The sequence below is a fragment of the Sceloporus occidentalis genome, unplaced genomic scaffold, assembly GCF_023333645.1.
Source record: "Sceloporus occidentalis isolate IW3139 unplaced genomic scaffold, rSceOcc1.0.p SCAF_137, whole genome shotgun sequence".
NCBI lineage: Eukaryota > Metazoa > Chordata > Lepidosauria > Squamata > Phrynosomatidae > Sceloporus > Sceloporus occidentalis.
Genome location: NW_028317117.1, coordinates 781888 through 805641, shown reverse-complemented (window position 1 = coordinate 805641; position 23754 = coordinate 781888). Strand labels below are relative to the sequence as shown.

The 23754-nt window shown below is 42.3% G+C and overlaps 1 protein-coding gene across 1 annotated transcript; it reads right to left on the bottom strand.

Annotated features, from left to right (window-relative positions):
• Positions 1-242: 242 nt before the first annotated feature.
• LOC149281195 (DNA polymerase delta subunit 3-like) lies at positions 243-11442 on the bottom strand. The gene is made up of 12 exons (XM_089499545.1): positions 11386-11442; positions 10560-10615; positions 9526-9628; positions 8346-8385; positions 7483-7615; positions 6839-7061; positions 5958-6030; positions 5647-5797; positions 5427-5530; positions 2873-2955; positions 544-616; positions 243-451 (listed from the first exon to the last, which is right to left on the bottom strand). The coding sequence occupies exons 1-12, from the start codon at positions 11440-11442 to the stop codon at positions 243-245; spliced, it is 1305 nt and encodes a 434-aa protein (XP_089355671.1).
• Positions 11443-23754: the final 12312 nt, after the last annotated feature.

Genomic DNA, 23754 nt, shown 5'->3' with positions numbered 1-23754 from the left:
CGCCATCCTTCCGACCGCTTCATTTAAGGTTGATTTTGTAATAAATATACAGGCTGGATATCGAAAGCGGCCAGAACATGCGCGTGCCGACCAGGCTCGGATAGCAAGGTTCCGATAACGCAGGCCACCCCGAATTACCTTCAATAGCCAAACTGCCCCATGAGGGCCACAAAAATCCATTCGGTTGTTATGGCGACCCCAAAGATGTTTCTACAAATAAGTGGTTTTTTTGGGCCAGCGATTCACTTTTTCTGGAAGAAGCCCATAATGGAGGCTTGCTTGGTGCCTTTGCTGGCCGCAGACGTCTTTTTCGACGATTTGGTCTCGGCTTTTGCTTCTTGCTTTACGGCCGCCGCGCTGGGTTGCCTCGGAGCCGCCGCCGGTTTGGAGGCGGTGGAGAAGTCCTCGCCGCTGTCCGTACAGGACTCGCTCGCATACGCTTTCTCCGTGACTGCGGAACAAGGAACGCAAACACGTCTCATCTCAACCGCAATCAACCCCCCCAATCTAACGTACCCACCCCTGCTGCTATAAACGCCTTACCCATACAACCCTCGTCATCCACAAACGTCCTGGATTTCAGAACGCGCTTCCGCTTCCTCCTTTTTCCTCCAGACTGCAGCCAGAAAAGAAAATCGGATAATTAGAAAAATATATAATAAAAAAAACCCTAAATATTATGATATATATTAAAAAGTCCAAGAAGTTAAACACTCACGGGACTCAACCTTTATTTCATCAACTTTTGGGCTCTAACCTTTTATCAAGATAAATTTATTATGTTCAAGGTTATTAAATTAATAAAAAAAACAACAAAAAAAAAAAAAAAAAAAAAACACCTGTGAAATCCACACACACCACAAGAAATGTTTAACCCACATCAGATCACACGGACTAAAACATATTGCTGCGTAACGCGTCGTAACCATAGCAACGGGTAAAAAAAAAATTTAAGCTACAAAAAATATATTAAAAAAAAACAAAATACATCAAAATATTTATATAAACCACTCAGGAGATCCTAATCATCAGACGATATGTAAATATTGCACACCCAATGTAGACGTCAATGTAATAAAGATTTTTTCCCCCCGTAAATTCATTTAATTTCTTGGACATTTGTAAATTGGCTCAATGGCACCCGGGCTTGTGGATTATTGTGTAAGCGGAGGACTATTAGACTCGTGTGTGTATATATATTATATTATATATGTGAATATAAAGAAAATCAGGGAAAAACATTCACAATTATTGCGATCATCACCATAGCTTGGAGCCTTTTTTTTCCCCAGCACCAGGGAGCATACTATAAGGTGTACAATTTTGTATAATTTGTATGCCTATGGCTTAACGGGTTTGGGGGTTGTGAACAGGGGCAGGAGGGTTATACTGGCTAGATGTTATGCTAGGGCAATGGGAAGTAAGGTTTTTTAATAATTTTTTTAAATTTTTTTAATATTATTTTTACACAGAAATGGTTAGAGGTCCTCCTAGGGACCTCCTGAACATGCCAGTGATGTCACAATGACATCACAGCTCACATTATAAATTTTAATGATTTATTTAATATTTTTTTAATAAATTAACTTTTTTTTTTTTTTTTCAGCTTTTGTGTTACAGGACGGGAGGGGGAGTGAGAGAGATGGTTTCTCACTCCCCTCCCCGCGATCCCCCTGCACCGATCACACTGATCTCTATGCAGGTCCTCACAGACCTGCATAGAGATCGCAGCATCTCTGTGCCTCATCGGAGGGCAGGATATCCCCGCAGGGGATATCCTGTCCTCTTATGACCTTTCGGGTTACGTCAGCAGTGACGCAACCCGGAAGGGAATGCCCGATCGCGCGTTTGCAACCGCGCGATCAGGCACTTTCAACTGTAACAGCTTACCGGCTTTCATGCCGGAAGCTGTTACGGGAGATCGGGCAGCAGAAAGCCGGCGATGCCGACTTCTGCTGTCAGTGGGGAGTCCAGGCTGTCAAACGACAGCCTGGTCTCCCGTGCAGCGGCAGGGATGTGTCCCTGACGCTGCACGAAGGGCTGGACGTACCGGGACGTCCATAGGGGTTTCTTTGTGGGCGTTTTTTGGACGTCCCGGTACTTCTATAGGGGAATGAAGGGGTTAATATTACAAAATGTTTAAAATAATAATAAAAAATAAAAAAAATACACCGATGGTAGTCTGCCTTGAAGAATGGCAAATAATTATCCCTCTTAATGCCAAACACCGATTACCGGTCAGAAAGGCTACAAACATAAAATGGAAATATAAAAAGATAAAATGTTATCTCTAAGTTTGTACCAAAAACGCACCGAAGAAAAAGCTGAAGATCCCCAGGATTTCCCAATAAACATTATATTTATCAACAGATTAGTCAGAGAACATTCTAAAAACTACCATGGGTTTTTAAATAGTTTATGTTTGAGCGAAATCCATCATGCAAAAAAAATAAAAACTAAAAAAAAAAAAAAAAAAAAAAAAAAAAAAATAGAAGATAAATCTTGGTGTTTGACTCACAAAAGTAGAACAAATGTTATTTATTGCTGTGAAAAGAACGTTTGCTTGTCTGTCTTTACACGTTGAGTCCTGGCGTGTCACGGAAAAACAGAGGCTTACGTCAATAAAGCAGCCGGAAAAAAAACATGGCCACTAAAAAATAAATAAAATTCAGCGGTTTGTAAGATGTTAATAAACGATCACCCCTTCCAACCAGAGACTCCTTCCCAGACCAGCGATTATAAGACTGATAGGGATGGCGCCCGCCATTTTTTCCAAAGCCTTTTCACAATTGGCTGAACCAGACAGCCAATCAGAATGAGAGTCTGATGCAGGACGAGGAATAATCCCGTGAATTTGGTCCACGGCCCATACCTGTGACTGGGATTCCGCCTCGCTCTTCTGAACCGGCTCCGGCGGAGGAGATGGGGTCTTCACCGGCCGAGATGGTGGCGCACCTAGAGAAGAGATGGTGTACGGGTTACAATTATAAAGGGACAACATACAGTATTTGCTCGATTATAAGAGGACCCCCCAAAATCTGAATATTAATTTATGAAAAAAAGAAAAAGCCTGAATATAAGATGACCCTATAGGAAAAAAGTTTTACCAGTAAATGTTAATTCATGTAAACTATGTGAACTATTTTTTGTTAAATAAAAGCTATGATTGAGAAAAATATTTTGTTTTTATTTCCCCCAACCTGCCCCCCCCCCCCCCGTTATGCACATCTGCCCTCTGGCTTGCCACCTGCCCCAGAAATGCCTTATAACCCCCATTTAACACTCCCTCCCCCTCCTCCAAACTTACCGGTGCTTCTGACAGCCGGGGAAGGTCTGCACGATAGACACAGACAACCCCTGCTGCTAACCACACCTCCTCCCGGCTGCAGCGGAAGTTGTCTACGCGAATCGTGTACAGCTCTACACGCTGCCCGGACTAAGCACCGGGGACTCAGAAGTACCGGTAAGTTGGGGGGGGGGGGGCAGAGACAGGAGGACCCGGTTCCCTGCATCACTGCGGGGGATCTGGATCTTAGTCACATAGTCAGACCTAGTTGAGGTCTGATTATAAAAGACGACCCCGATTATAAGACGAGGGGTATTTTTCAGGGCATTTGCTAAGGTGACAAAAATAACCCATTTACTGTTATTAACAAGTGTCAGCCCATCTCCCAGATTGATACATTTCAATGACGTTAACACGCGTGTCCCTTTTTAAATTGTGGGGCTAGCAGTTCAACATGCAAAGCTCTCGCACCATATGGTAAACCAAAAAGCCCCCCCCAGTAGTAGTTTATGTTTTCTAACTATGCCATGGGCTAAAGTGCTTAAAATGATGGTTTTTTCACAAAAAAATTCCAGATTTGCATAAACCACCAGAGGGTATTTATACAGTCGGGGTAAGAAAGTCCCATACGGCTTTGTCGCTTGCGCCAGGGGAGCCTATAGAATACAGAACTATCCTTTCTGCTCGCATAGGTGAAAAGAGAGGGGTGTAAATCTGGTATTTCTGCAGAGTCAAGAGAATAACCGGATAAAAAGGTGAAATGCGTAACATGCGCGCCTCGGGCATGCAAAGAAAAGAGGAGTGGAGTGGAGACACGGACATGCCAACCGAAGCGAGAGGACGACGTAAAGAAAACGTACAATTTCGCCTGCGATATTATTCAAGCCTCTGCGGCTCTCCAAGCAGACGACCTCTGACCGGCTTTAAAGCAGTGACCTTTTCCAGCTTAGCAAGAAGTGACACGATGAAATAAAGACCAGCCTGAGAGGCGAGGGCTCGGAGACCAAATGAGAGCTTCTCGGACCCCCGACGGACGCTAGCTGTGCAGGGGGGGCTCTTTAAACCCTCCAGTGTAAAGGGACATCGAAGCAGCAGCCGCCAGCAATCATTAATGAGCGAGCCGAGATTAAATCCCCACGCGCCGCGGGACAGTGACAAAAACAAACACGGCATCAAAGGAGGGGAGAGCGCTGTGAAGTCTGCTACGCGCCACCAACAGCTGGCACGGCAAACTCTACGCGGTGTCCTGACGTGGAAAATGCCGGGCGACAAACACAAGTGGCCAATTAGCTCCCGACGGCGCGAGTGGCTTTGTTTTGGCAGCCGGCTCGGCGGGAGATTACAGCGGAGCGAACGAAAGGACGGCGTAAACAGTGCGTGGGAGTGAAAGCCCAGGGCCGCCGGCGCAACGTGGACTTACACCGCGGGGGGCAAGAAAATACAATACGTTCGCCGTTTACTAAAAGACTTAACCCCTTTACGTGCCAGCACATTTTTCTTTTTATTGAAGAATAATCCAAATATTTATGTAAAATGCCTAAAAATATATATATAATAAGTATATATATATATATATATATATATATATATATATATATATATATATATATATATATATATATATATATATATATATATATACATACACACATATACACAATATAATAAGTATATATATATATATATATATATATATATATATATATATATATATATATATATATATATATATACATACACACACACACACACATATATATGTCAATCGAAAAGATGCAATAAAAAATAAAAATAATAATTTCCCCTTAATTTTTAGTAGGGATCGCAGCAACTCTATAGATTTGAAGGGAGTGGATAAGCAACCCATGAATGAATAACTAATTACTCAATTCTGAAGCGCAAAGGGTTAAAACCATCAGAACGGTGTAGAAAAGGGGCAGCAGACGATCCCACCTGGCATTCTCGCGGCTTAAGACGGCTTCCCCCCCTACAGCTCTGGGCCACGAGGAGCAGAACTCCCCAAGGGTAAATGGACGCTAATAGAGACCTATAATAGCCGAAAGCACCAGAAATCCCTCCATTTACGTTTAGCAGGTACAGCCAGGAAACGCGTGTCGAGGGGCAGTTTCACGGCACTTACCCTCCTCGTCGCTGCTGTCACGCGTGGGCTGCTTGATCCGTCTCCTCTTTTTCACGAGTTTCTCGGCTTCTTCGTCGCTATCCGAGATTTCCGCTCGCTTCAACCTGCTGCACAAGGAGGGATATGAAGCTGGCGCCGAGTCCGAGATCTCCGAGCGGCATTAACAGCTCAGGTGTATAGAACACGGTTACATGGTACAGAAACAGTCTTAATTCGATACCTTTTCTTCTCTTTTGCCGGAGCTTTGGCGGCCTCGCTTTTCTTGGCGGGCTTCTCTGGGGGTGGTGCGGCGGCGGTAGGGGCTACCGACTGAGATGGTTTCTCCTCCTGCTTGACAGATTCGTTCGTGGAAGAGGTTTCTTTGATTTTGTCTACAAATAAATGGCAGAGCGCTTTGATGGACTCGAGGGGGGGGGGGTCACTCGTAGGTCATAAACCAAGACGAGACCAAGGACTGCGTATGATCAGGAAAAGCGGGCGACTAGATCCGCCATTCCTGATAAAGATCCTGGCAATTATTATATTACTCACTCAATGAAGCCTTTCCAAAGAAGTTATTCATAGCGCCGGCCTTGGCAGGTGGCTTGTTGCTTCCGGCAGAAGGCTAGCGAGAGAGAAGGAAAATAAGGAACGGATTATCTTTTTTCTTTTAACACTCCGTTTACGTTAACTGGTCTCGAAACGTTAGTGTCGCCGTAGACAGAGTATCGTTTTTTTGTTAACTGCTATTCAAGCGTCTTTTGGTCAAACCCAAGAGAGAAATATACTCTCTCTCTTTAAAGCCCATCAATGAAAATCTTTAGAACATTACAATAAAAACGTTAACATCTAGAAGAATACCTGGAAGATATCCGCTACCTAATGTTTTAAACACGGCTCTGAAACGGACGCACGTTCCCGACCCACCAAATAAACACGATCAAGAAAACGTGCATTTCATAACTAAATGGCGGATTTATGCGCATCGAACGACAGAAGAAACCCACGACATCGTAGTCCGTCTGAAATGCCAAGGTGTAAACTATGAACAAAATCAACATGCTATTCATTTTTACAGAAATTGTACTATTCCTGTAATTCATATATAATTAAAGCTTGCATCCCTAGTGATTCCCCCCCCCCCCCCATCTGTGCTTTTAATTTCTGTATCATCTAATAAATTCACATTTTACATAGCGGATAACCATATGCCAGAATTACTTATATGGTTATCATACATGCTAAACGCTAGGCAGCAGGAACCTCGCGGCCTGTAATTTTACGGGAAGACAACACACTGTCCAACCTGTTCACTTTTTTTTAAAGTATATTGTAGGAAACGGTGCCATGTAGAAAATATAATCGGGTCGTGTTATTACTCCAGCACGCAGACAGTAAGCGTAACACAGGGAGAAGTAATAAAATTGACCTACTTCAGGCTCCTTGCTCTCCGGCTTCGTTTCTTTATCGGCTTGCTGCGTTTTGGAAGGCGGCCGGGTGAACATGCCCATGATGCCCTTGGGAGGCTGGCTGCCGGACTTCCCTGCCGGTTGAGAGAGATGCCCATTGATGGCTGGCGATTGTTCAACCGGCTGGCTCTGTGACATCTGTTCTGGGGTCCTTGGCACAGCCTGCGGGCACCGAATGGCACTAAACCTAGGAGATTGAAACCGTTACAAATGCTGCCGCCGCCCCCCCCATGCAGTCCCTATTAGGGGATAATAAGTATGTAGGGGTTTAGAGAATACCCCTCTCTGTCCCATTAGAGATTTTTACCTTTAGCTCAAGGCAGCAAGGTGTATTCTTCATGTATGTTGTCCCGCGACACATTAGTTTATTCGGTTTATACAATGAAAACTCATCATTCGTGTTCGTTTTCATGTTCTCCCAAATACGAGATCATGCTACGCTGAGATGTAGACGGACAAAGGTCTCGAAAAGGTTCAACAGGAGCACCGCACATGGTTTAACACTATATATATTGTTTTAATAATGGCCCCTTAACACAATAAAACGCGTTAAAAGGAGATCGAGACCTTCCCTCTAAAGCGCCAGCGAGTTTTCTGTGCGCACTTACTTGTTACAGTCCTCGAGGTTGTTCTTGAAGATATCATAATCGGTGTTGAAGAGCGGAGCGCTGTCTTTCAAGGCGGCTTTCTGGATGCTGTAGACGTGGACGTTGGCGACCACGGCAAGCTTCGCTTTGGCAGCTGCGGGAAACAAGGCGAGAAGAAGATACAAATTACCATGCATTTACTTAATAAAAAAATAAAAATATATATACATTCTCTCAGTGTACAAAAGAAGAAAAAAAACTGGTGAAAAAATACAAATAAGACCTTTCTTACATTACTTTATTTTAATGTACAAAAGGAAGATTCGCTGCCATTACTTTTCTTACATAATGAAATATATTACACGCACCTGACATCCTAATGAAAGAATTGCCAATTTACAGCAAAACTGAATAGATTGTTGAAACAGAACATGCCATTATTATCAACGGAGAAGTGGGTAACCCTTCAGCCAAGGGGCATATTTAGGCGTCCGCGTGACAAGAAATATTGTTGATTTGTATAAATATACAGAGAGGGTTTACGTTCACACAATGAATTCAGGTTATGATTCAGCATTATGTATGTGATCAGAGCAAGACTCTTACCCATGGACTCAAAAGACTTTGGTGGCTACGATACAAAGTTACTCCAATCAGATACATATATGGTGCTTCTAATTCGCTTGTTTTAGTCTGTAAACCCGTTTATTCGGCGCACAGATCTATTAAACTTAGGATTTGGCGATGCATGGAGACGCTTTAAAGGGTGGATTCAGCAGCAGCAAAATCAATTTTCAAGGATATGGTCATTTTGGTACAGACACACACAAAAAAATTATATATAAAGACCGGTTGGCATCTAGTTTTTGGTACCTTTGCCTTACCTTCCAGTTTGTCCTCCCTCACTACTGCCACCTTGTGGTACTGAAAGAGAAAGCACATTACACACAGTGAGAAGCGTGCGGTGTATCGCACATACATGTGTTCTATCGCACATACATGTGTTCTATGAATATGAGGACGAATATTATACTCAATAGAGGATTTGTATAAACAGCGGTGTCATTGTTACGTTTAGACAGATGTCTGGAGAATTAGTGATGTCATTTAGCAGACTGGCTTTCAAAATTGTTGGTCCGTTAAAAGGTATCGGTACCTTCCTGACTATCTTCCTCCGGGATCAATAGCTTCATGTTAAAAGTTCGCTTCAGCTGCCGCATGCACCACAACCGATGATTTGTTGTAGATGAAATGCCTCGGTTTCCTGATCCCCAATCTATTTGCTTTCAAATCAAACTCTTGGCCAATCACCGCATGCAAGAGCACCTGGGGGGTGTAAAGAGACCCCACAGAAAGCGCTCTCATCGACTCCAAGTAGCCAAAACACTGACACCGGGGGTGTTATGCGGCAGCGCTTTAGCTTCTTCTAGGTTAAAGAACGTATATTAAAAGTACTTCTAGATTGTTGGGCACTAAGTTGTCCCTTTAATCAGGTTACTTTTTCTTTTGCTGCATTTGGACATAAAAACAAAGATTGGGAATTTTGTTTCCAGAATGGAAGGAACTTTTATTACGACGCAATAGATCTGCATGACTTTCTCTAGCATTTGCCTCGTCTTCCTTCCTCACACTAACCCTCCACGGAAGTAATATACCGAGTTTGAAGAAGATGCTACTCATTTAAGACAAATTAACACACCTATCTACAATATATAAAACATAATAATCAAATGGAACAAACTATGTGCCCAGTGCAGCTGCTGGAGATAGTGATTATAGGACATTATAGCATTTACAGAGGCTCCGTACTATTGTACAGGACGATAATCACATATTATATGACTTTTCTTCCTTTAGATTGTAAGCTCACGAGCGTGGACCATCGTGGCGTAAAGGTACCATAAGGCTAGATGGCAGCTCAGGGGCAGGGTCCTCCGCTTCGGTTATGTCTGTATGTATTAATGTATATATGTCACTGTACAGCGCCGTGTCATTGGTTGGCGGTAAATAAAGGATACTTATATAAAGTACAGCGCAACGTCATATTATATAACATATACTCACAGGGTATCCATTCTGAATACTCTTCCCTGTTAGCAGGTACGTTACGTGTACCTGAGCGCTTTGATTCTCCTTCCGCTTCCGTGCGACATAATCGTACAGCATCCTACGCAGGGACAAAACGGGAGCGCATTAAAGGAAGACGAACAGTTCAGATGCGAGTCATCGTCATAAAGAATAAGTGCATAAGACTAAAAGTACAGCCTGTGGTTTGTCCATTACAACAACATGAAACGTATCAGAAATCCAGCGCAGACGGGGTTAATGCTGTAAATTACTATTGTAGCTGGAAACTTGATTTTTAATCAGAGACTATCACTCCCGTCACTCCTGTGTTCCAATGGCCCTTTATCACTCCTGTCACTCCTGTGTCCCAATGGCCCTTTATCACTCCCATCACTCCTGTGTTCCAATGGCCCTTTATCACTCCTGTGTTCCAATGGCCCTTTATCACTCCCATCACTCCTGCGTTCCAATGGCCCTTTATCACTCCCATCATTCCTGCGTTCCAATGGCACGTTGTGTTCGCAGATCCAAGTTTAAGTTTAAAAGGATAACTGATGGTTAGAAAACCCTTTTGTAATTATGTTACAGCCAGAAATGTTCTTGTTTTCCATGAAAACAGCTGAGTGACTGCAAACTTGTGAACAGTAATGCGTGTATATATCTATCTATATCTATATATATACACACACGTGTATGTGTTTGCGTGTACAGTGGCATACGCACCCATCATTTAAAACCCCCAGACTTTTGAGTGGTTGTGGGTACTTATAACACCTGCCCTAGAAGAAACTGTGTGAAGAGACGGCAGTTCAAGTAAAAAAAAAAATAAAGCACACAAAAAAGATCAGTTGAAAGTATCATGTAGAGGAGCTTTCGTACGTTGAGTAGGTGTGATGGGAGTGATGCGTTAGCACTCCCTACATCATCAACACGAAACGTCACAATATTAAGCTGCGCGACAGATGTTTTCTTACAGACGGCAGTAAAGGAACTCCGTGGAGCCGCCATTTATATCGCTTCGGAATACTCACTGTTTAGCTTGATTGACGTGAACGCCCAGAGTGAGACTCAGCCATTTGTAAGTCACCTTAAAAAGACAGAAGAGATAGAAACGGTCAGAAAACTGTATCCCACCCATAGCTTGAGAGTCAACAGTACACACGAGGCACTTTTTCCTCCCCTGATGCACCTCTTTTCTAGGGGCTCAGAATGTTTGCTGGGTATGAGGGGATCGCAGGGTTCTACAGCCCTAAAAGCCCCGATAATGTGTATAGAAACGTCAGGAACCGGCTTTATAAATCAAACGGGGTAAATAACGGCAACATACAGACACACAGCAGAACAACATCATGTATTCTTTGATATAGCACCATCATATTCCACAGCGCTGTACAATATACAATAAGGTACGAGGAGACGCACCTGATGTTATTAACCCTTTGAATCCCAGAATAGGGATGGAGCTGCCGTGAGTTCCCAGGTCACCGTAAGAACGCGTATTGCATTTCATTAACCATTTGGGTATCAGAGGGTAATTTCCAGGTGCAAGGGGTTAGCATGCAGATAAAGGGAGTGCATATATTTTATTAACTCCATGAGCGCCGAGGGGAGCTGCTGTATCCCAAACAATTGTGTTTCGTGTGTTTTTTTTAAAAAATACCCTCTGATTGCCAGGGAAAGCGAACTGTCTAGCAATGAAAGGACCACTGTTTACCCATAATGCTTTGCCAGGGGGTCAGCATACACAGCTCCAGCCTCACCCTCCCCTCCAGTCAGTTGTTTTGTGTTTTTTTTTTTGGGGGGGGGGGGGTAACCCTACTGAGGTCGAGTGTCGGTCGCGGCCCCTCTGTAACTCACTATCTTATTCTGGTCCGTGACCAGTTCGTCGATGTTCTCCAGGTACAGCTCGTCCATGGCGGCCGGGGCCGCGTGTTCAGCGTTCGGTACACCGAGACTTCAGTGGCGCGAGATGGTTTGGCGCCGGATGTGTGGCGCGCTGCAGGGATGAAGCGCATGCGCAGTGGCGCACGGAGAAAGCAGTCGTAGGCTGGGAAGCGGGGCAACAGTGCGTAGCTGGCCAATGAGAGCGCCGGGCTCAACACGTGCGTTTTATGTAGCCACGCCTTTTCCTGTGGGCTGTCAGTTCTGAGCACAACATTGGAGGGATTATTGAGGACAGCTTGACGCCTGGTCTTATTACCATAGCAACCAGTGGAAGACATGGTTTTATACAATAACAGACGTAAAGGTTTATGTTTGAAAGGTGGGAGTCTCCTGAACATTTTGAAAACGTGGTCTTGTCACCATAGCAACAAACATACAGTTTGTTGATTGGGTCAAGCCGCGTCAGATGTAAGTTTGTTGCTATGGTGCTAAGAACGCATTATGTTGGAGGAGACTCCCGTTTTAAGTCTGCTATTGTCAGACCCTCCCTAGGAATGCCCCAACCATATTTTTATAGCTAATAGTTCATGCAAGCAGGGTGTCATACGTGCCAACGGTCCTGGATTTTTCAGGGCAGTTCCCATGAACTGAGCTTATGCCTGGACTGGTCAGCAGTCGTTTAACCGGAATCTGTGCGCACAACGAGGGGGCTTGAAAGGGCATTTGATGGGCAAAACATAACCACCCATGTTAAGTCTACAGCGTGAGAAATTATGTCATCCCACTACCCTTACATCATATCTCCAAACATTTCAAGTGGCCAACTGGGGGCACAATTTATGGGGTGTGATTAGAGGTATGGCAAGGGGGCGCAGCTTTCAGAAGAATAATAAAGGGGTTTTTTTTACACTGTTTACTATTTACCCGTTTCCTGCTGTTTCTATACAAATTATCGGGGCCTTTAGGGCCGTAGAACCCAGCGATACCCTCATACCCAGCAAACATTCTGACCTCCTAGAAAAGAGGGGCATCAGGGAAGGGATTGAGTTTTTTGGGGGACCAAAGAGGGACTGTTCCTCCAAAACAGGGATATGTGGGAGGTGTAACATATTATGTAATGTGACACAATAAAAGTCCGCTGATGGGTGTCCATGGCAACAGGAAAGAAGCTTCTTAAAAGGTTTCCACATTGTCAGAAATGACCACTAGATGCTGCTGTGTGTATAAACATGGAATCTGACGGCCAATCAGGATCTTTCTCGCCAGTAAAAGCCTTAAACTTTATTCCGTCTCAGATCTTGTCTTATAGTCGGCGTAACATTACGCCCATCACACGCATATTGTATTCCACTCTGCTTTAATAGTATCTGAGATTCCCAGGTGGCACGTTTCTCACCAGCTGATGTCCCTGCTTGAATACAGGTGACTTCATTCGTTATTAAATGATATTTAAATCGTCATTTGTGACAAGATCAAATTTACTTAGAAAGCTACGAGTATAAGCTTCTCCCAACTTGATTCTATTATTCCCCGGTTACATTAAGCTGACCCTCCGGTAAATGAACGAGTCAGACCGTTGTATTTCAGTCGTCTGACGGTCTTACCTGCGGTACGCCTGAGATGCACGTAAACCAACCAGGTGAAAAGAAAGTATATAAACCCTGCAGGGTCGGACCGGCGATGACGAGGCAGTCCTGGCACTTTAAGGCCAGCAGCCGCCTGATAAGTGCCGCCGACGGGTGAGTATGCTCACATAGCGTGTGGCCGGCATATACTGAAAGTGGCCACACATTGCAGCACCCGATCTGTGCCGTCAGTGGTCAGTTTGCTGTCAGTGGTCGGTCCTGGTGACTTTGCTCGTGGGCGCCCCCCAACGTTACCACCTCTAATACCGGCCCTCATAGAAACCTTGACTTGTTATTATTTAAAGATACACTAAACTGAGTCACCTGCATTCAAGCAGGGATATCAACCATAACATAATGGTAGCAAAAAAAACTGGGAGTCTTATATGCAGTATAATCACAGCGGTGTTGAATATGGAACCAGATCCAGACTGAAATGTCACTGCTTATACCCACCAAGACGCGGGCATTTGGGTCGCATTCGTCAAGGTGTGTGGCATATGCAGGGTTAAACTGTTTGATACATTTATCCTATTCCTGTAAATGTATCCGAGAGGAAAAAAAAAATATATATAAATCTTTGATTTATCACCCAAATTTTATTAAATTACTGTATTAATGACAACAGCCCTAGAGATATTTATTTCGTTATTTCTTCTTTAGTTTCTTTCTTCGTAAAATTAAAAGAATGGAAATGACAGAAGTTCGGAACACGACGTTCTCCCTAAAGAAACTTATTTTAATTCCATCTCGCAGGGTTTTGGAAGATTTTTTCCAGTTTTCTTCGATATTCTCACAAAACTCATTTATAAGTGTTTGGGACGCAACATCTGTTGGACGAAAAGATAGCAATTTATTCAGATCCAATGCAGAAATCTTTCTATATACATAATAATTTATCATTATCTATTACTATTACCGTATTTGCTCTTCTTATAATCGGGGTCGTCTTATAATCAGACCTCAAATAGGACTATAGGACTATGAGACGACTAAGATCCAGATCCCCCGCAGCTGCAGGGGACCTGGATCCTCCTGTCTCACCCCACACCCCCCGCCCCACTTACCGGTACTTCTGACTCCCCGGTGTGTAGCTGGGGCACATTCGCATAGACAACTTCCACTGCAGCAGGAAGGAGGTGTGGCTAGCAGCGGGGGTTGTCTGCGTCCATCGTGCAGACCTTCCCCGACTGTCAGAGATCAGAGTTCCCCGCACCGGTGCGGGATCTACACGCTGCCTGACAGCGAAGTTAGAAGCACCGGTAAGTTTGGGGGGGGGGGGGCGGGGGAGTGTTAAATGGGGGGAATAAGGCATTTCTGGAGGCAGAGTGCTCTGTGAAATGCCTTTTAACCCCCTTAATGCCACTCTGCTTTCAGAAATGTCTTTTTAACCCTCTATACGCCACTCTGCCTCCTGAATGCCTTAAACCTCCCTAGATGCCACTCTTCCCCATAATATGCCTTTTAACCCTCTAAATGCCAGAGTGGCATATAGGGGTATAAGGCATTTCTGAAGGCAGAGTGGCACATAGGGGGTCAAAAGGCATATCATGGGGCACAGTGGCATATAGGGTTAAAAGGCATATCATGGGGCACAGTGGCATTTAGAGGGGTATAAGGCATATCATGGGGCACAGTGGCATATAGGGGGTATAAGGCATTTCTGGGGCAGATGTGCATAACTGGGGGGCAGGTTGGAAAATAGAAGGAAATAAAACCAAAATATTTTTCTCAATCATAGCTTTTATTAAAAAAAATAGTTTACATGAATTAACATTTACTGGTAAAACTTTTTTCCTATAGGGTCGTCTTATATTCAGGCTTTTTCTTTTTTTCCTAAATTAATATTCAGATTTGGGGGGTCGTCTTATAATCAGGGTCGTCTTATAATCGAGCGAATACGGTATTAGCATTATTTTTATATTATATTATAACTACGGACAAAATAAAAATTAAAGTTCCACCTAAAATTAAAACATGTATGTTGTAGAACATCAATATCTGCTGTCTCTTGCATGTCTCTTTCTACACATATTCTCCTTACAAGGCAGTCCAAGTCTAGCTGACCCTGTTTGGAGAATTTTAAACCTCCCCCCCCCCGGTCTGTCTGCCCTTACTGCACAATCTTGCACAAAGTACCGATCTATTTTTACAAAAATTAGATTTTTTTTACTGAATTTCTGTTAGAAAACTTACACCAATCCTTCCCCGCAGTCCTTGGAACCTAACGAATACTCTCGTGCGAAACAGGCAACTCGGCAATACCCCATGAAATTATCACATCCCCAGATTCCTCCGGTAACTGGGGAAAAAAAAACAGGAAATAATGATTTTATTTCTATTCTCATTCATCTATAAATAAAATGTAACATTGTTGTCAGTCATGTGATATTTTGGGTGACTTTTTCGGCTCAAACACCACACTGAGCTGATGCTTTATGGCAACGCTAATGAAGTCCGTTCCTCCATAGACTTTCATTGGTCAGAGAGTCCAGCTGGGTGATTGAGACTGAGCCATTCTCACTGAGTGAGAACTACGAATGGCTGATATGCAGCTGCCTTGAATACATTATATTATAGGTCAAAAACTACAACTGTATTTTTTCTAAATATTTTTAGTCTGATATTAGATGAAAAATATATATATATATATTTTTTTTAAAAGCATCACTGAGGGGGTTAATAGGGCTGAAGTCGCTAATAGAGACTCTGGGGATAAAGAAGACTTTTAATACAAATGAATGCAGTGCACAATGATATGTTGCCAGAGATAAAATCATAGAGATAGAAAGAAGAGATAAAGTGAAAGAGGAGGAGAGATAATAAGAAGTGTGATCAAGGAGAAGGGAGAGAAAATAGAGAGATAAAGGGAAAGTTGAAGAGAGAAGCAAAGGGAATAAAGAAAAATGAAAGAGGTTTTCCTGAAGCGGACTCCATTGCTATCAAATCTGCTGTGGCCCCAGGATCTTTTGGAGACTTTGCACCCCCACCCCGCCCCCACAATGGAAAAGTTTTATTCCCATTCCAAGCGACGTGCCATTTCAAAAGAAGCCAGAGAACGTAGAAACATGCAATGCATTTTTATCCTATTCTCTGACATTTCTAAATAAAATATTATTTTTATCATATTACATTTCTGTAAACATGTCCAGAGGTACAATTTAGAATATATGATCTTTCACTTCTATGTGAAAGCTCTATGGCAGCCAAACCACGAAATGTTTAATGTAATTAAGCTGTTGTTTGGTGTTTTCATAATGTCTTATTTTCTTATTGCGGGGTGTTAGAGTGTAAGAATGTGTTAATATGTGCGTCGTGGCATATACCTAAAGCATGTAAAAAATCCGCTACAGAAAGACAATACGCAAAATGTAATAATGTTTTTCCTGTTATACATGCATTTGGAATTAGGAATTAATGTAGCTATGATAATGTGCATCCGTGTACATATATTACTTACCCGTATCCATGGTGACTATAAGCAGGATTAGAATGATGAGTATATGATGACCCATAGCTCTGTGTGTTCTGGATTTAGCTTAGCCTTCTACGTTCAGTCGTGAAATGATTTCAAGTCTCTGCGTGGTCATCATCTTATTTATATTTAATGCATGATTTTACCAATGGATACCCAAGGCTTCCAGAATGTTCGTTAGTTAAGGTCCAATGAGAGCAGCAAGACATTTAATTAGGTTTAAATGGAAATTTAATTATGATATCATGGAAGGGGGAGGCATAGTATAAAGAAACAATGTAACAAAAGACATGACAGGGTTAAATTTCCTCCGTGCTGTCTAATTGGGGAATGAGAAAGACATGACTGGAGTCATAAGACTCTGTGGAAGGATTATGTTTAATTAGAAGGAATATGTTTGAATTAGTTACCCTACGAAACCATCAATTCACCGTCTGTGAAGACTTCTATTGAAAACTGATCATGGCCACTATGAAAATGGGTGGGATGAGGAGCTGTTGTTATCCATGGTATCTAAAGAGAGTTGGGTGGCCATGTTTTCCTTTGGAAGGTACTCAGGGATCAAAGGCTTGGTCTGGATGGGGCAGTAGGTGATACCATTTGACCAACTGGTTACCCATACTTCCCATACCTCACAACATTACATGTGCCCCAAAACACATGGCTGATTTGGTCATTCTGGTCAAAAGTTGCTACTAAAGAAATCTAGAGGTGCATCTAGATCTTTGATTTCTCAGTACAAGTATAGTGTAATAGTATCACGTCATGATTTCCAATGTCATGAGTTTGTTTGAGTATCTTCTGGTTGATCCACCTGGCAAGGAAGCTTGGTTTCTGATGCGCTTTACTAGGACTAAGCCAAAATGAAAAGAACACCTTCTAGCCGGGCTTTAATTTATATGAGCTCCTAGTAGTATATGATGAGGGTGTATGGAGATGAGCTACCTGGCTGGACCAGGACAAAAACAGAGGAAGGGATGGGGCCAGATCCTTTGGGGTTTGTCTGCTATGAACATGCCCGGTCGAGCTAGGTAATGGGCATGAGACCATGTTGGCTTGTCCAGCTGCACGGTTGTGTTGCAATAATTCACTCAGTCCACAAAAAGCTCTTGCTTAGCCGGATCTGGAATGTTTGTCGAACAGAGCAGATACATGTTCCGTCAACACCAGATAATTCTCCTGTTTCAGAATTTCTGATTTCAAGGCTTCACGACACCAGATCCTGATCCTTGATACCAAGAAGAGAACCCGAAGAAGGGTAAGTTTTGGAGTCTTATTAATAACTTCAATTGAAGACATTCTAGAACCCTAAATGTATAGGTGATGCGCTATCTTGAGTTGGAGTATAAGGACATTGTCCTACATTGCCCAACACACACAGTTAGAGGGGGTATAGATAACCCTTCTTTTATTGGGAGCACAAGGTTTGATCCGTTATGGTAGGACTATTTTAAATACAAATAGACACAATTATTATTATTATTATTATTATTATTATTATCCTTTATTTATATAGCGCCAACAGTTTACGCAGCGCTTAATACAATACATAAATTCAAGGGATATGACAAGACAAGAATTGACAGACTAAGAGAAACCGATACATTTGGTGGAGAGAGCCCTGCTCGCAAGCTTACAATCTAGAGGGAAATGGGGTGACAAACATAAGGCATAGAGAAAGGGTGAGAGGTATTGTGGGGGTTGTATCGATGACAAGGAAGTTCTAGCAGCTAAGATGGTGCGGCTTCTCTGAAGAAGTGGGTTTTTAGATGTTTCTTGAAAGTTGGGAGGGAGGGAGAATGCTGAAGGTTCATTGGGAGTAGATTCCAGAGATATGGGGCAGCTCGAGTGAAATCTTGTAGACGGGAAAAGGAAGAGGTGATGAGTGAGGAGGAGAGCCTTAGCCCATGGGAGGAACGTAGGGATCGAGTAGGAGAGTATATGCTAATGAGGTCAGAAATGTACGGAGGAGCAGTATTATGGATGGCCTTATATGTCAGTACCAGGATCTTAAATTTAATTCTAAAGGTAATTGGGAGCCAGTGGAGGGTTTCACAGAGGGGGGAAGCAGAAGAGGAGCGACTTGCAAGGAAGATGAGCCTAGCAGCGGCATTTAGGATAGACTGTAAAGGAGAGAGTCGAGACAGTGGAGTGCCAACCAGAAGAGTGTTGCAGTAGTCAAGACGGGAAATGATAAGGGAATGAACGAGGGTTTTTGTGGATTCTTGGGTGAGGAATGGGCGGATACGAGAGATGTTTTTTAGGTGCAAGCGGCAGGATTTGGCGAGGGACTGAATGTGAGGGATGAAGGAGAGGTTTGAGTCAAGGATGACCCCAAGGCATCGGGCCTGGTTAGTAGGAGAGATAGTCGTGTTGTTAATGGTGATAGAGAATTCAGGTAGTGGAGTGGAGATGGAGGGAGGGAAGATAATGAGTTCAGTTTTAGAAAGATTAAGTTTCAGGTAGTGTTGTGACATCCATGAAGAAATAGCAGACAAGCAATTGGTAATACGGGACAGGAGAGATGGAGAGAGATCAGGAGAAGACAGGTAGATTTGGGTATCATCTGCATATAGGTGATACTGGAGGCCAAATGAGTTGATTAGTTTGCCAAGAGAGGAAGTATAAAGAGAGAACAGCAGAGGGCCAAGGACTGAACCTTGGGGGACACCAACCGAAAGTGGAAGGGGTGATGATGTCTTGCCAGAGAAGTTGACAGAGAAGGAACGGTTAGACAGATATGAGGAGATCCAGGAGCGAGCTGTATCTCGAATGCCTATAGAAGCAAGTGAGTCTAGAAGAAGGTGGTGATCAACAGTATCGAAAGCAGCAGAGAGATCCAGTAGAATTAGAATAGAGAAGTGACCTTTTGCTTTGGCAGAGAGCAAGTCATTGGAGACTTTTGTTAGAGCTGTTTCAGTAGAGTGAAGGGGTTTGAAACCAGACTGTAGAGGGTCAAGGAGGGAATTAGAGGAGAGGAAGTTAATGAGGCGGTTGTACACAATCCGTTCAAGCAGCTTAGAGATAAAAGGAAGCAGAGAGATAGGGCGGTAGTTAGTCAAACAGACGGGATCTGAGGAAGGATTCTTTAGAATTGGTGTGATTAGCGCATGCTTGAAGGCAGATGGTACAGTTCCAGATGATAGAGAAAGATTAAATAGGTGGGTAAGTGATGGACCAAGGGATGGATATAGAGACTTTGTGAGGTGTGAAGGGATGGGGTCGAGGGGACAGGTTGTTGGGTGAGAGGAAGAAAGAAGAGTGGCTATCTCTTCTTCGGTTGTAGGGGAAAAGGCAGTTAGTATAGTAGGAGTGGAGAGAGTGGTGTTGAGTGGTGTAGGAGGGAGTTGTAAGGAAGAGAGGTCTTTTCTAATAGTCAATGAACAATTTCAGCCCATGTAGACAGCAGTAAACCAAAAGTCAAAGATTTTCCTAGAATATTCTTTAATTGGACAGCACACTTTCACGCTTAGATATGACGGTCAGCCAATAACCAAACCATTCATGATGAAATATTACATAAGAACCGTCTGTGTTCCAAGTTATTTCATGAAAAGGGGGGGCACAACACCCACTGAGGATTTCATGGCATCGTCCAACAAGCGTTAATGGATGCGTTCAGAATAATGAGCCGACTCCGGTCTTGAAAACCTCTGCCCGTGTGGTTCTTACGGACTCCGCGCCAGCTGCACTATCAAAAGGAGATCATGACGCAGTTTGGTTGGGGGTATGATGTGGATTCCTTTTCCTTGATGATCAAAACAAGCGCATTATCAGAGGAGCATTTGTCTGGATGGCCATAAAGCTCTACATATCCTCTTCCTACTGCTGTTTATATTGCGAACTAACGTTTCCTGTCCTTAAAGACTGTTGTCCTTGGCATGGGACTCCTGCGCAGTTAACAGAGTCATTACTCTGCCTTAAAAAGCGGGTCATCATATTTTTTTGTTTTGTTTTGTTTTGTTTCTTTACTCACTTGACAAGAGAGCGTTTTTCTTTGTCTTCTCTTGTTTTTTCCCACATTAGTTTCCTGTTATGAGCTTCTTTGGATGAAGGTTTCCTGAAATTGGTAAACAGTTGTGGTATGTTGTTCCATTGAAGCGGTTACTCTATCAATCAGCTCCGTCTTCTTTTATTCTGTACATTTCTTATGTGATGTCAGAGGCCATTGTTAAAGGATCATTTACATCCCTCTGTCAGTGTCAATCAACACTATATTCGTCACCTCAATTACATACATGATGATGGCAGATAAGACAGGCTTGGTCGGTCTGGTTTTTGGATTTGACCTTATAAATTTCAAAACAGGTATGTAATATATTGAAAACAAGTTTAGTTTCTTTTTCTAGTGACGCAGAGGCATATTTTTGCCCCCCCCAATTAAAGATGCTTTTTTTAAACAGTCATCTCCTTTTAAATTGGCCCATTGAGATGTGAGAACCTGACTGACCAATAGGACGGCTTCTCCACCAGTTATCTGACAGGGGGTACTGCCACGCTGGACCTTCTACCCTAGGTCTAGTTGTCCTAGACGAGAATACGCCGGTGACAATAATCCATAACTGTGGAAAAGGAAGCAGTCTCGAGGAAAGCGAGATTGTCCAAAGACTGTAGGACAATTGTGACCGCCTACTGGGCTGAGGTGGGCCAAGTGCAAAGGAGGGCCTTATGGAGAACTATGCATGTTTTGCTGTGTAAATTACCCCCTTGTACTGTTTTAGATACCAAAGTGTTTTCCATTAAACTTTGTTCAAGCTTTTACCCTCAAGCATCGAGTCTCGGCTGATGTTTCTTGAGGGGAAGACGGCAGCGGCCGATAAAAAGTGAGAGTTCAGAGATCAAAGTAGCCGTGGAAGCCGACTCTAGCGGATATACCCATCGGGGGTACCGAGATCGGTTACATCAGGTATTCAGCTCACGCTTTCCCCTTTGTAAAAATGGGGGCTTAAATAGAGTTAATGGGGTGGGTTATAGAAAAGACAACACAAACATTGAAGGGAATGAAACACAAAGGGGAGAGGGAGAAATTAAATTCAAAGATTAATAGAAAAAGTTAGTGGGACGTATTGGTGGGATGACAAAGTGAACTGAGGTGGGGATGTATGAGAGAAAATAATAAAAATGGAGATAAAATGGGATATATAAAATAGAAAAAAGCAGATTGTGTTAAAATATAGGAGAACGTGAGATGAAATGTATCATTAAAGCTGAATTTACATTAATATGAAAGAACGTAAGCCATACTGGCACAGAAAGAGAAGAGGGCCCTGCTGGTGTGAGCGTACAATCACACATGTATGTGACATACGTGTTGCCTGCCTTTCCTACGTCATGATCTCCATTCTTATCATGCAGCTGGCTAGAATTAAATAACATTTTAACCTGTCCTTAATATTATTGATTTATATTAGCAATAGAACAAAATGAAAGCTAAGCGGGACAGACTCCAGCCGAAGATGAAATGCAGGAAATCAACACTTCGACCTAAGGACAAGTAGGGAAAAAAAAATCACTGAATACAGGAATTCCTGCGACATCGCCACGTGTGGAGTGGGACAACTCGGCACTCACTGCAACGTTTCACTCCATGAGCCTCTGGGACGCTGCGTCAACTGATTTCACAAAGGATTACGTCTCTTCAAATATTTATTTTTACTTTAGTTAATATAAACGTAATAAAATGTGTTAATAAATAATAAGATATATAACTCTTCTTCAAAATAGTTTAATATTTAAAATTAGAGCTAACAATAGATCACAAAGTCAAATTAAAGGGATGCTCCAGCACCTTTTTCCTCACCCCCAGCTAAATGCCCTGCTAAATTCGCCTCCAGTGCGACCCCAGGGCGCATGTGTAAAATCTTGCCGATGATTTCAATACAAGCACTTTCCTGCCACTGATTGGCTGCTTAAGCTGTCAATCATTACCAGGAATATCCCCCAATTGATTTGATTGAAAGCACTATATTGCCACTGATTGACAGCGTAAGCAGCCAATCATTGACCAGAAATTTCCAATCATGGAGGAAGGAAGAAGATTTTGCAGAAGGGCTAAAAGTTATTTTTATTCATTTTGAAAGAACATATATTAAAGTACTTACAGAGGGTACCTTAAGAGAGTACTTAAGGGTTAATTGCAGAGTGCTTTAATATGTATTCTTTTATAGTGAGACTGTGAGGGGCACTATATTGTCCATATTTGCCCATTTGAAACATCGATATAAATACGTAAATCAAGTATTCCCAAGTATCACACTTCATTTGAGTTTGCACCCAATGTGATAGTAAGAACATAATTATAATAAAGAAATAATATGAAATGGTAGATGCAAAAAATTCTATTTACCTAAATAACATATTAAATAACGTAATAAAAACATGAAAAAACATGAAAAAAAACCTAATGAATAAATCATTTTTTAGAAATATTTTTTTTTATAGTTCACCTAAAATTGCGGAACTTTTTGCATACAATACAAAAGTAGCCCTCAAAAAAAAGATTTTTTTAAGCCAGCAGACAATATCGTATAGTGTGCTGGTTGAATTTATCATTTTTTGTCTGATGATATTTATTTTTAAGAAAACAAAATGTATAAACATACAATGAAATTGTTAACAAAAACTAAAATAACTCCAGTTAGTACAAAGAAGAATTGAATACAACTCTACATATAATCAATATAATATTTAGAATGTACATTCATTTTTTGGTTCATATTGTCGAAATGTTTTTTTTTTTTTTTAATAGAACAATCTAAATAAGTAATATGAAGAAGAAGAGAAAAAAAACAACAAAACAAGTATATCAATTTAAAAAAACTGGTCTGCGGTTGAGTATCGTGACCTAATCAGCAGGAAACCCGGGCATGGGTATTTTAACTTAAGACTGGATTCCAAGAAGCCTCCACCATTCTGTTTCCAGGTAAATTATTTAAAGGAACAATAGATGAATCACTGCTCAAACTATATTTTTCCTTCAGCGATAGCCAACGGAAGTTGGATTGAATATTTACGAATAGAGTGAATCAAATATTCCATATTTTTAATGTCTTCTAAAATGATTTTTATAACGATGATCGTTGGACTCCATTCTCTTTCCAATGCAATTTTAGCAGTTTAAAAGATATACCCCAATAATACAGAAAATCCGTAATCTTGAATATTATGTTGGGCAAGTCAGAGCTCCGGTGCAGCCAGGACTTCGATCACAAAAATGAATTGAAACACGCAATCCCAGATTGG

Excerpts from the sequence above, each read along its gene's own strand:
- LOC149281195 (XM_089499545.1), bottom strand. The coding sequence starts at position 11,442 with ATGGACGAGCTGTACCTGGAGAACATCGACGAACTGGTCACGGACCAG. Across the intron at positions 8,386-9,525 it reads GTATTCAGAATGGATACCCT|TACCACAAGGTGGCAGTAGT; the intron begins GTGAGTATATGT and ends TTTCTCTTTCAG. Across the intron at positions 7,062-7,482 it reads AACCTCGAGGACTGTAACAA|GTTTAGTGCCATTCGGTGCC; the intron begins GTAAGTGCGCAC and ends TCAATCTCCTAG.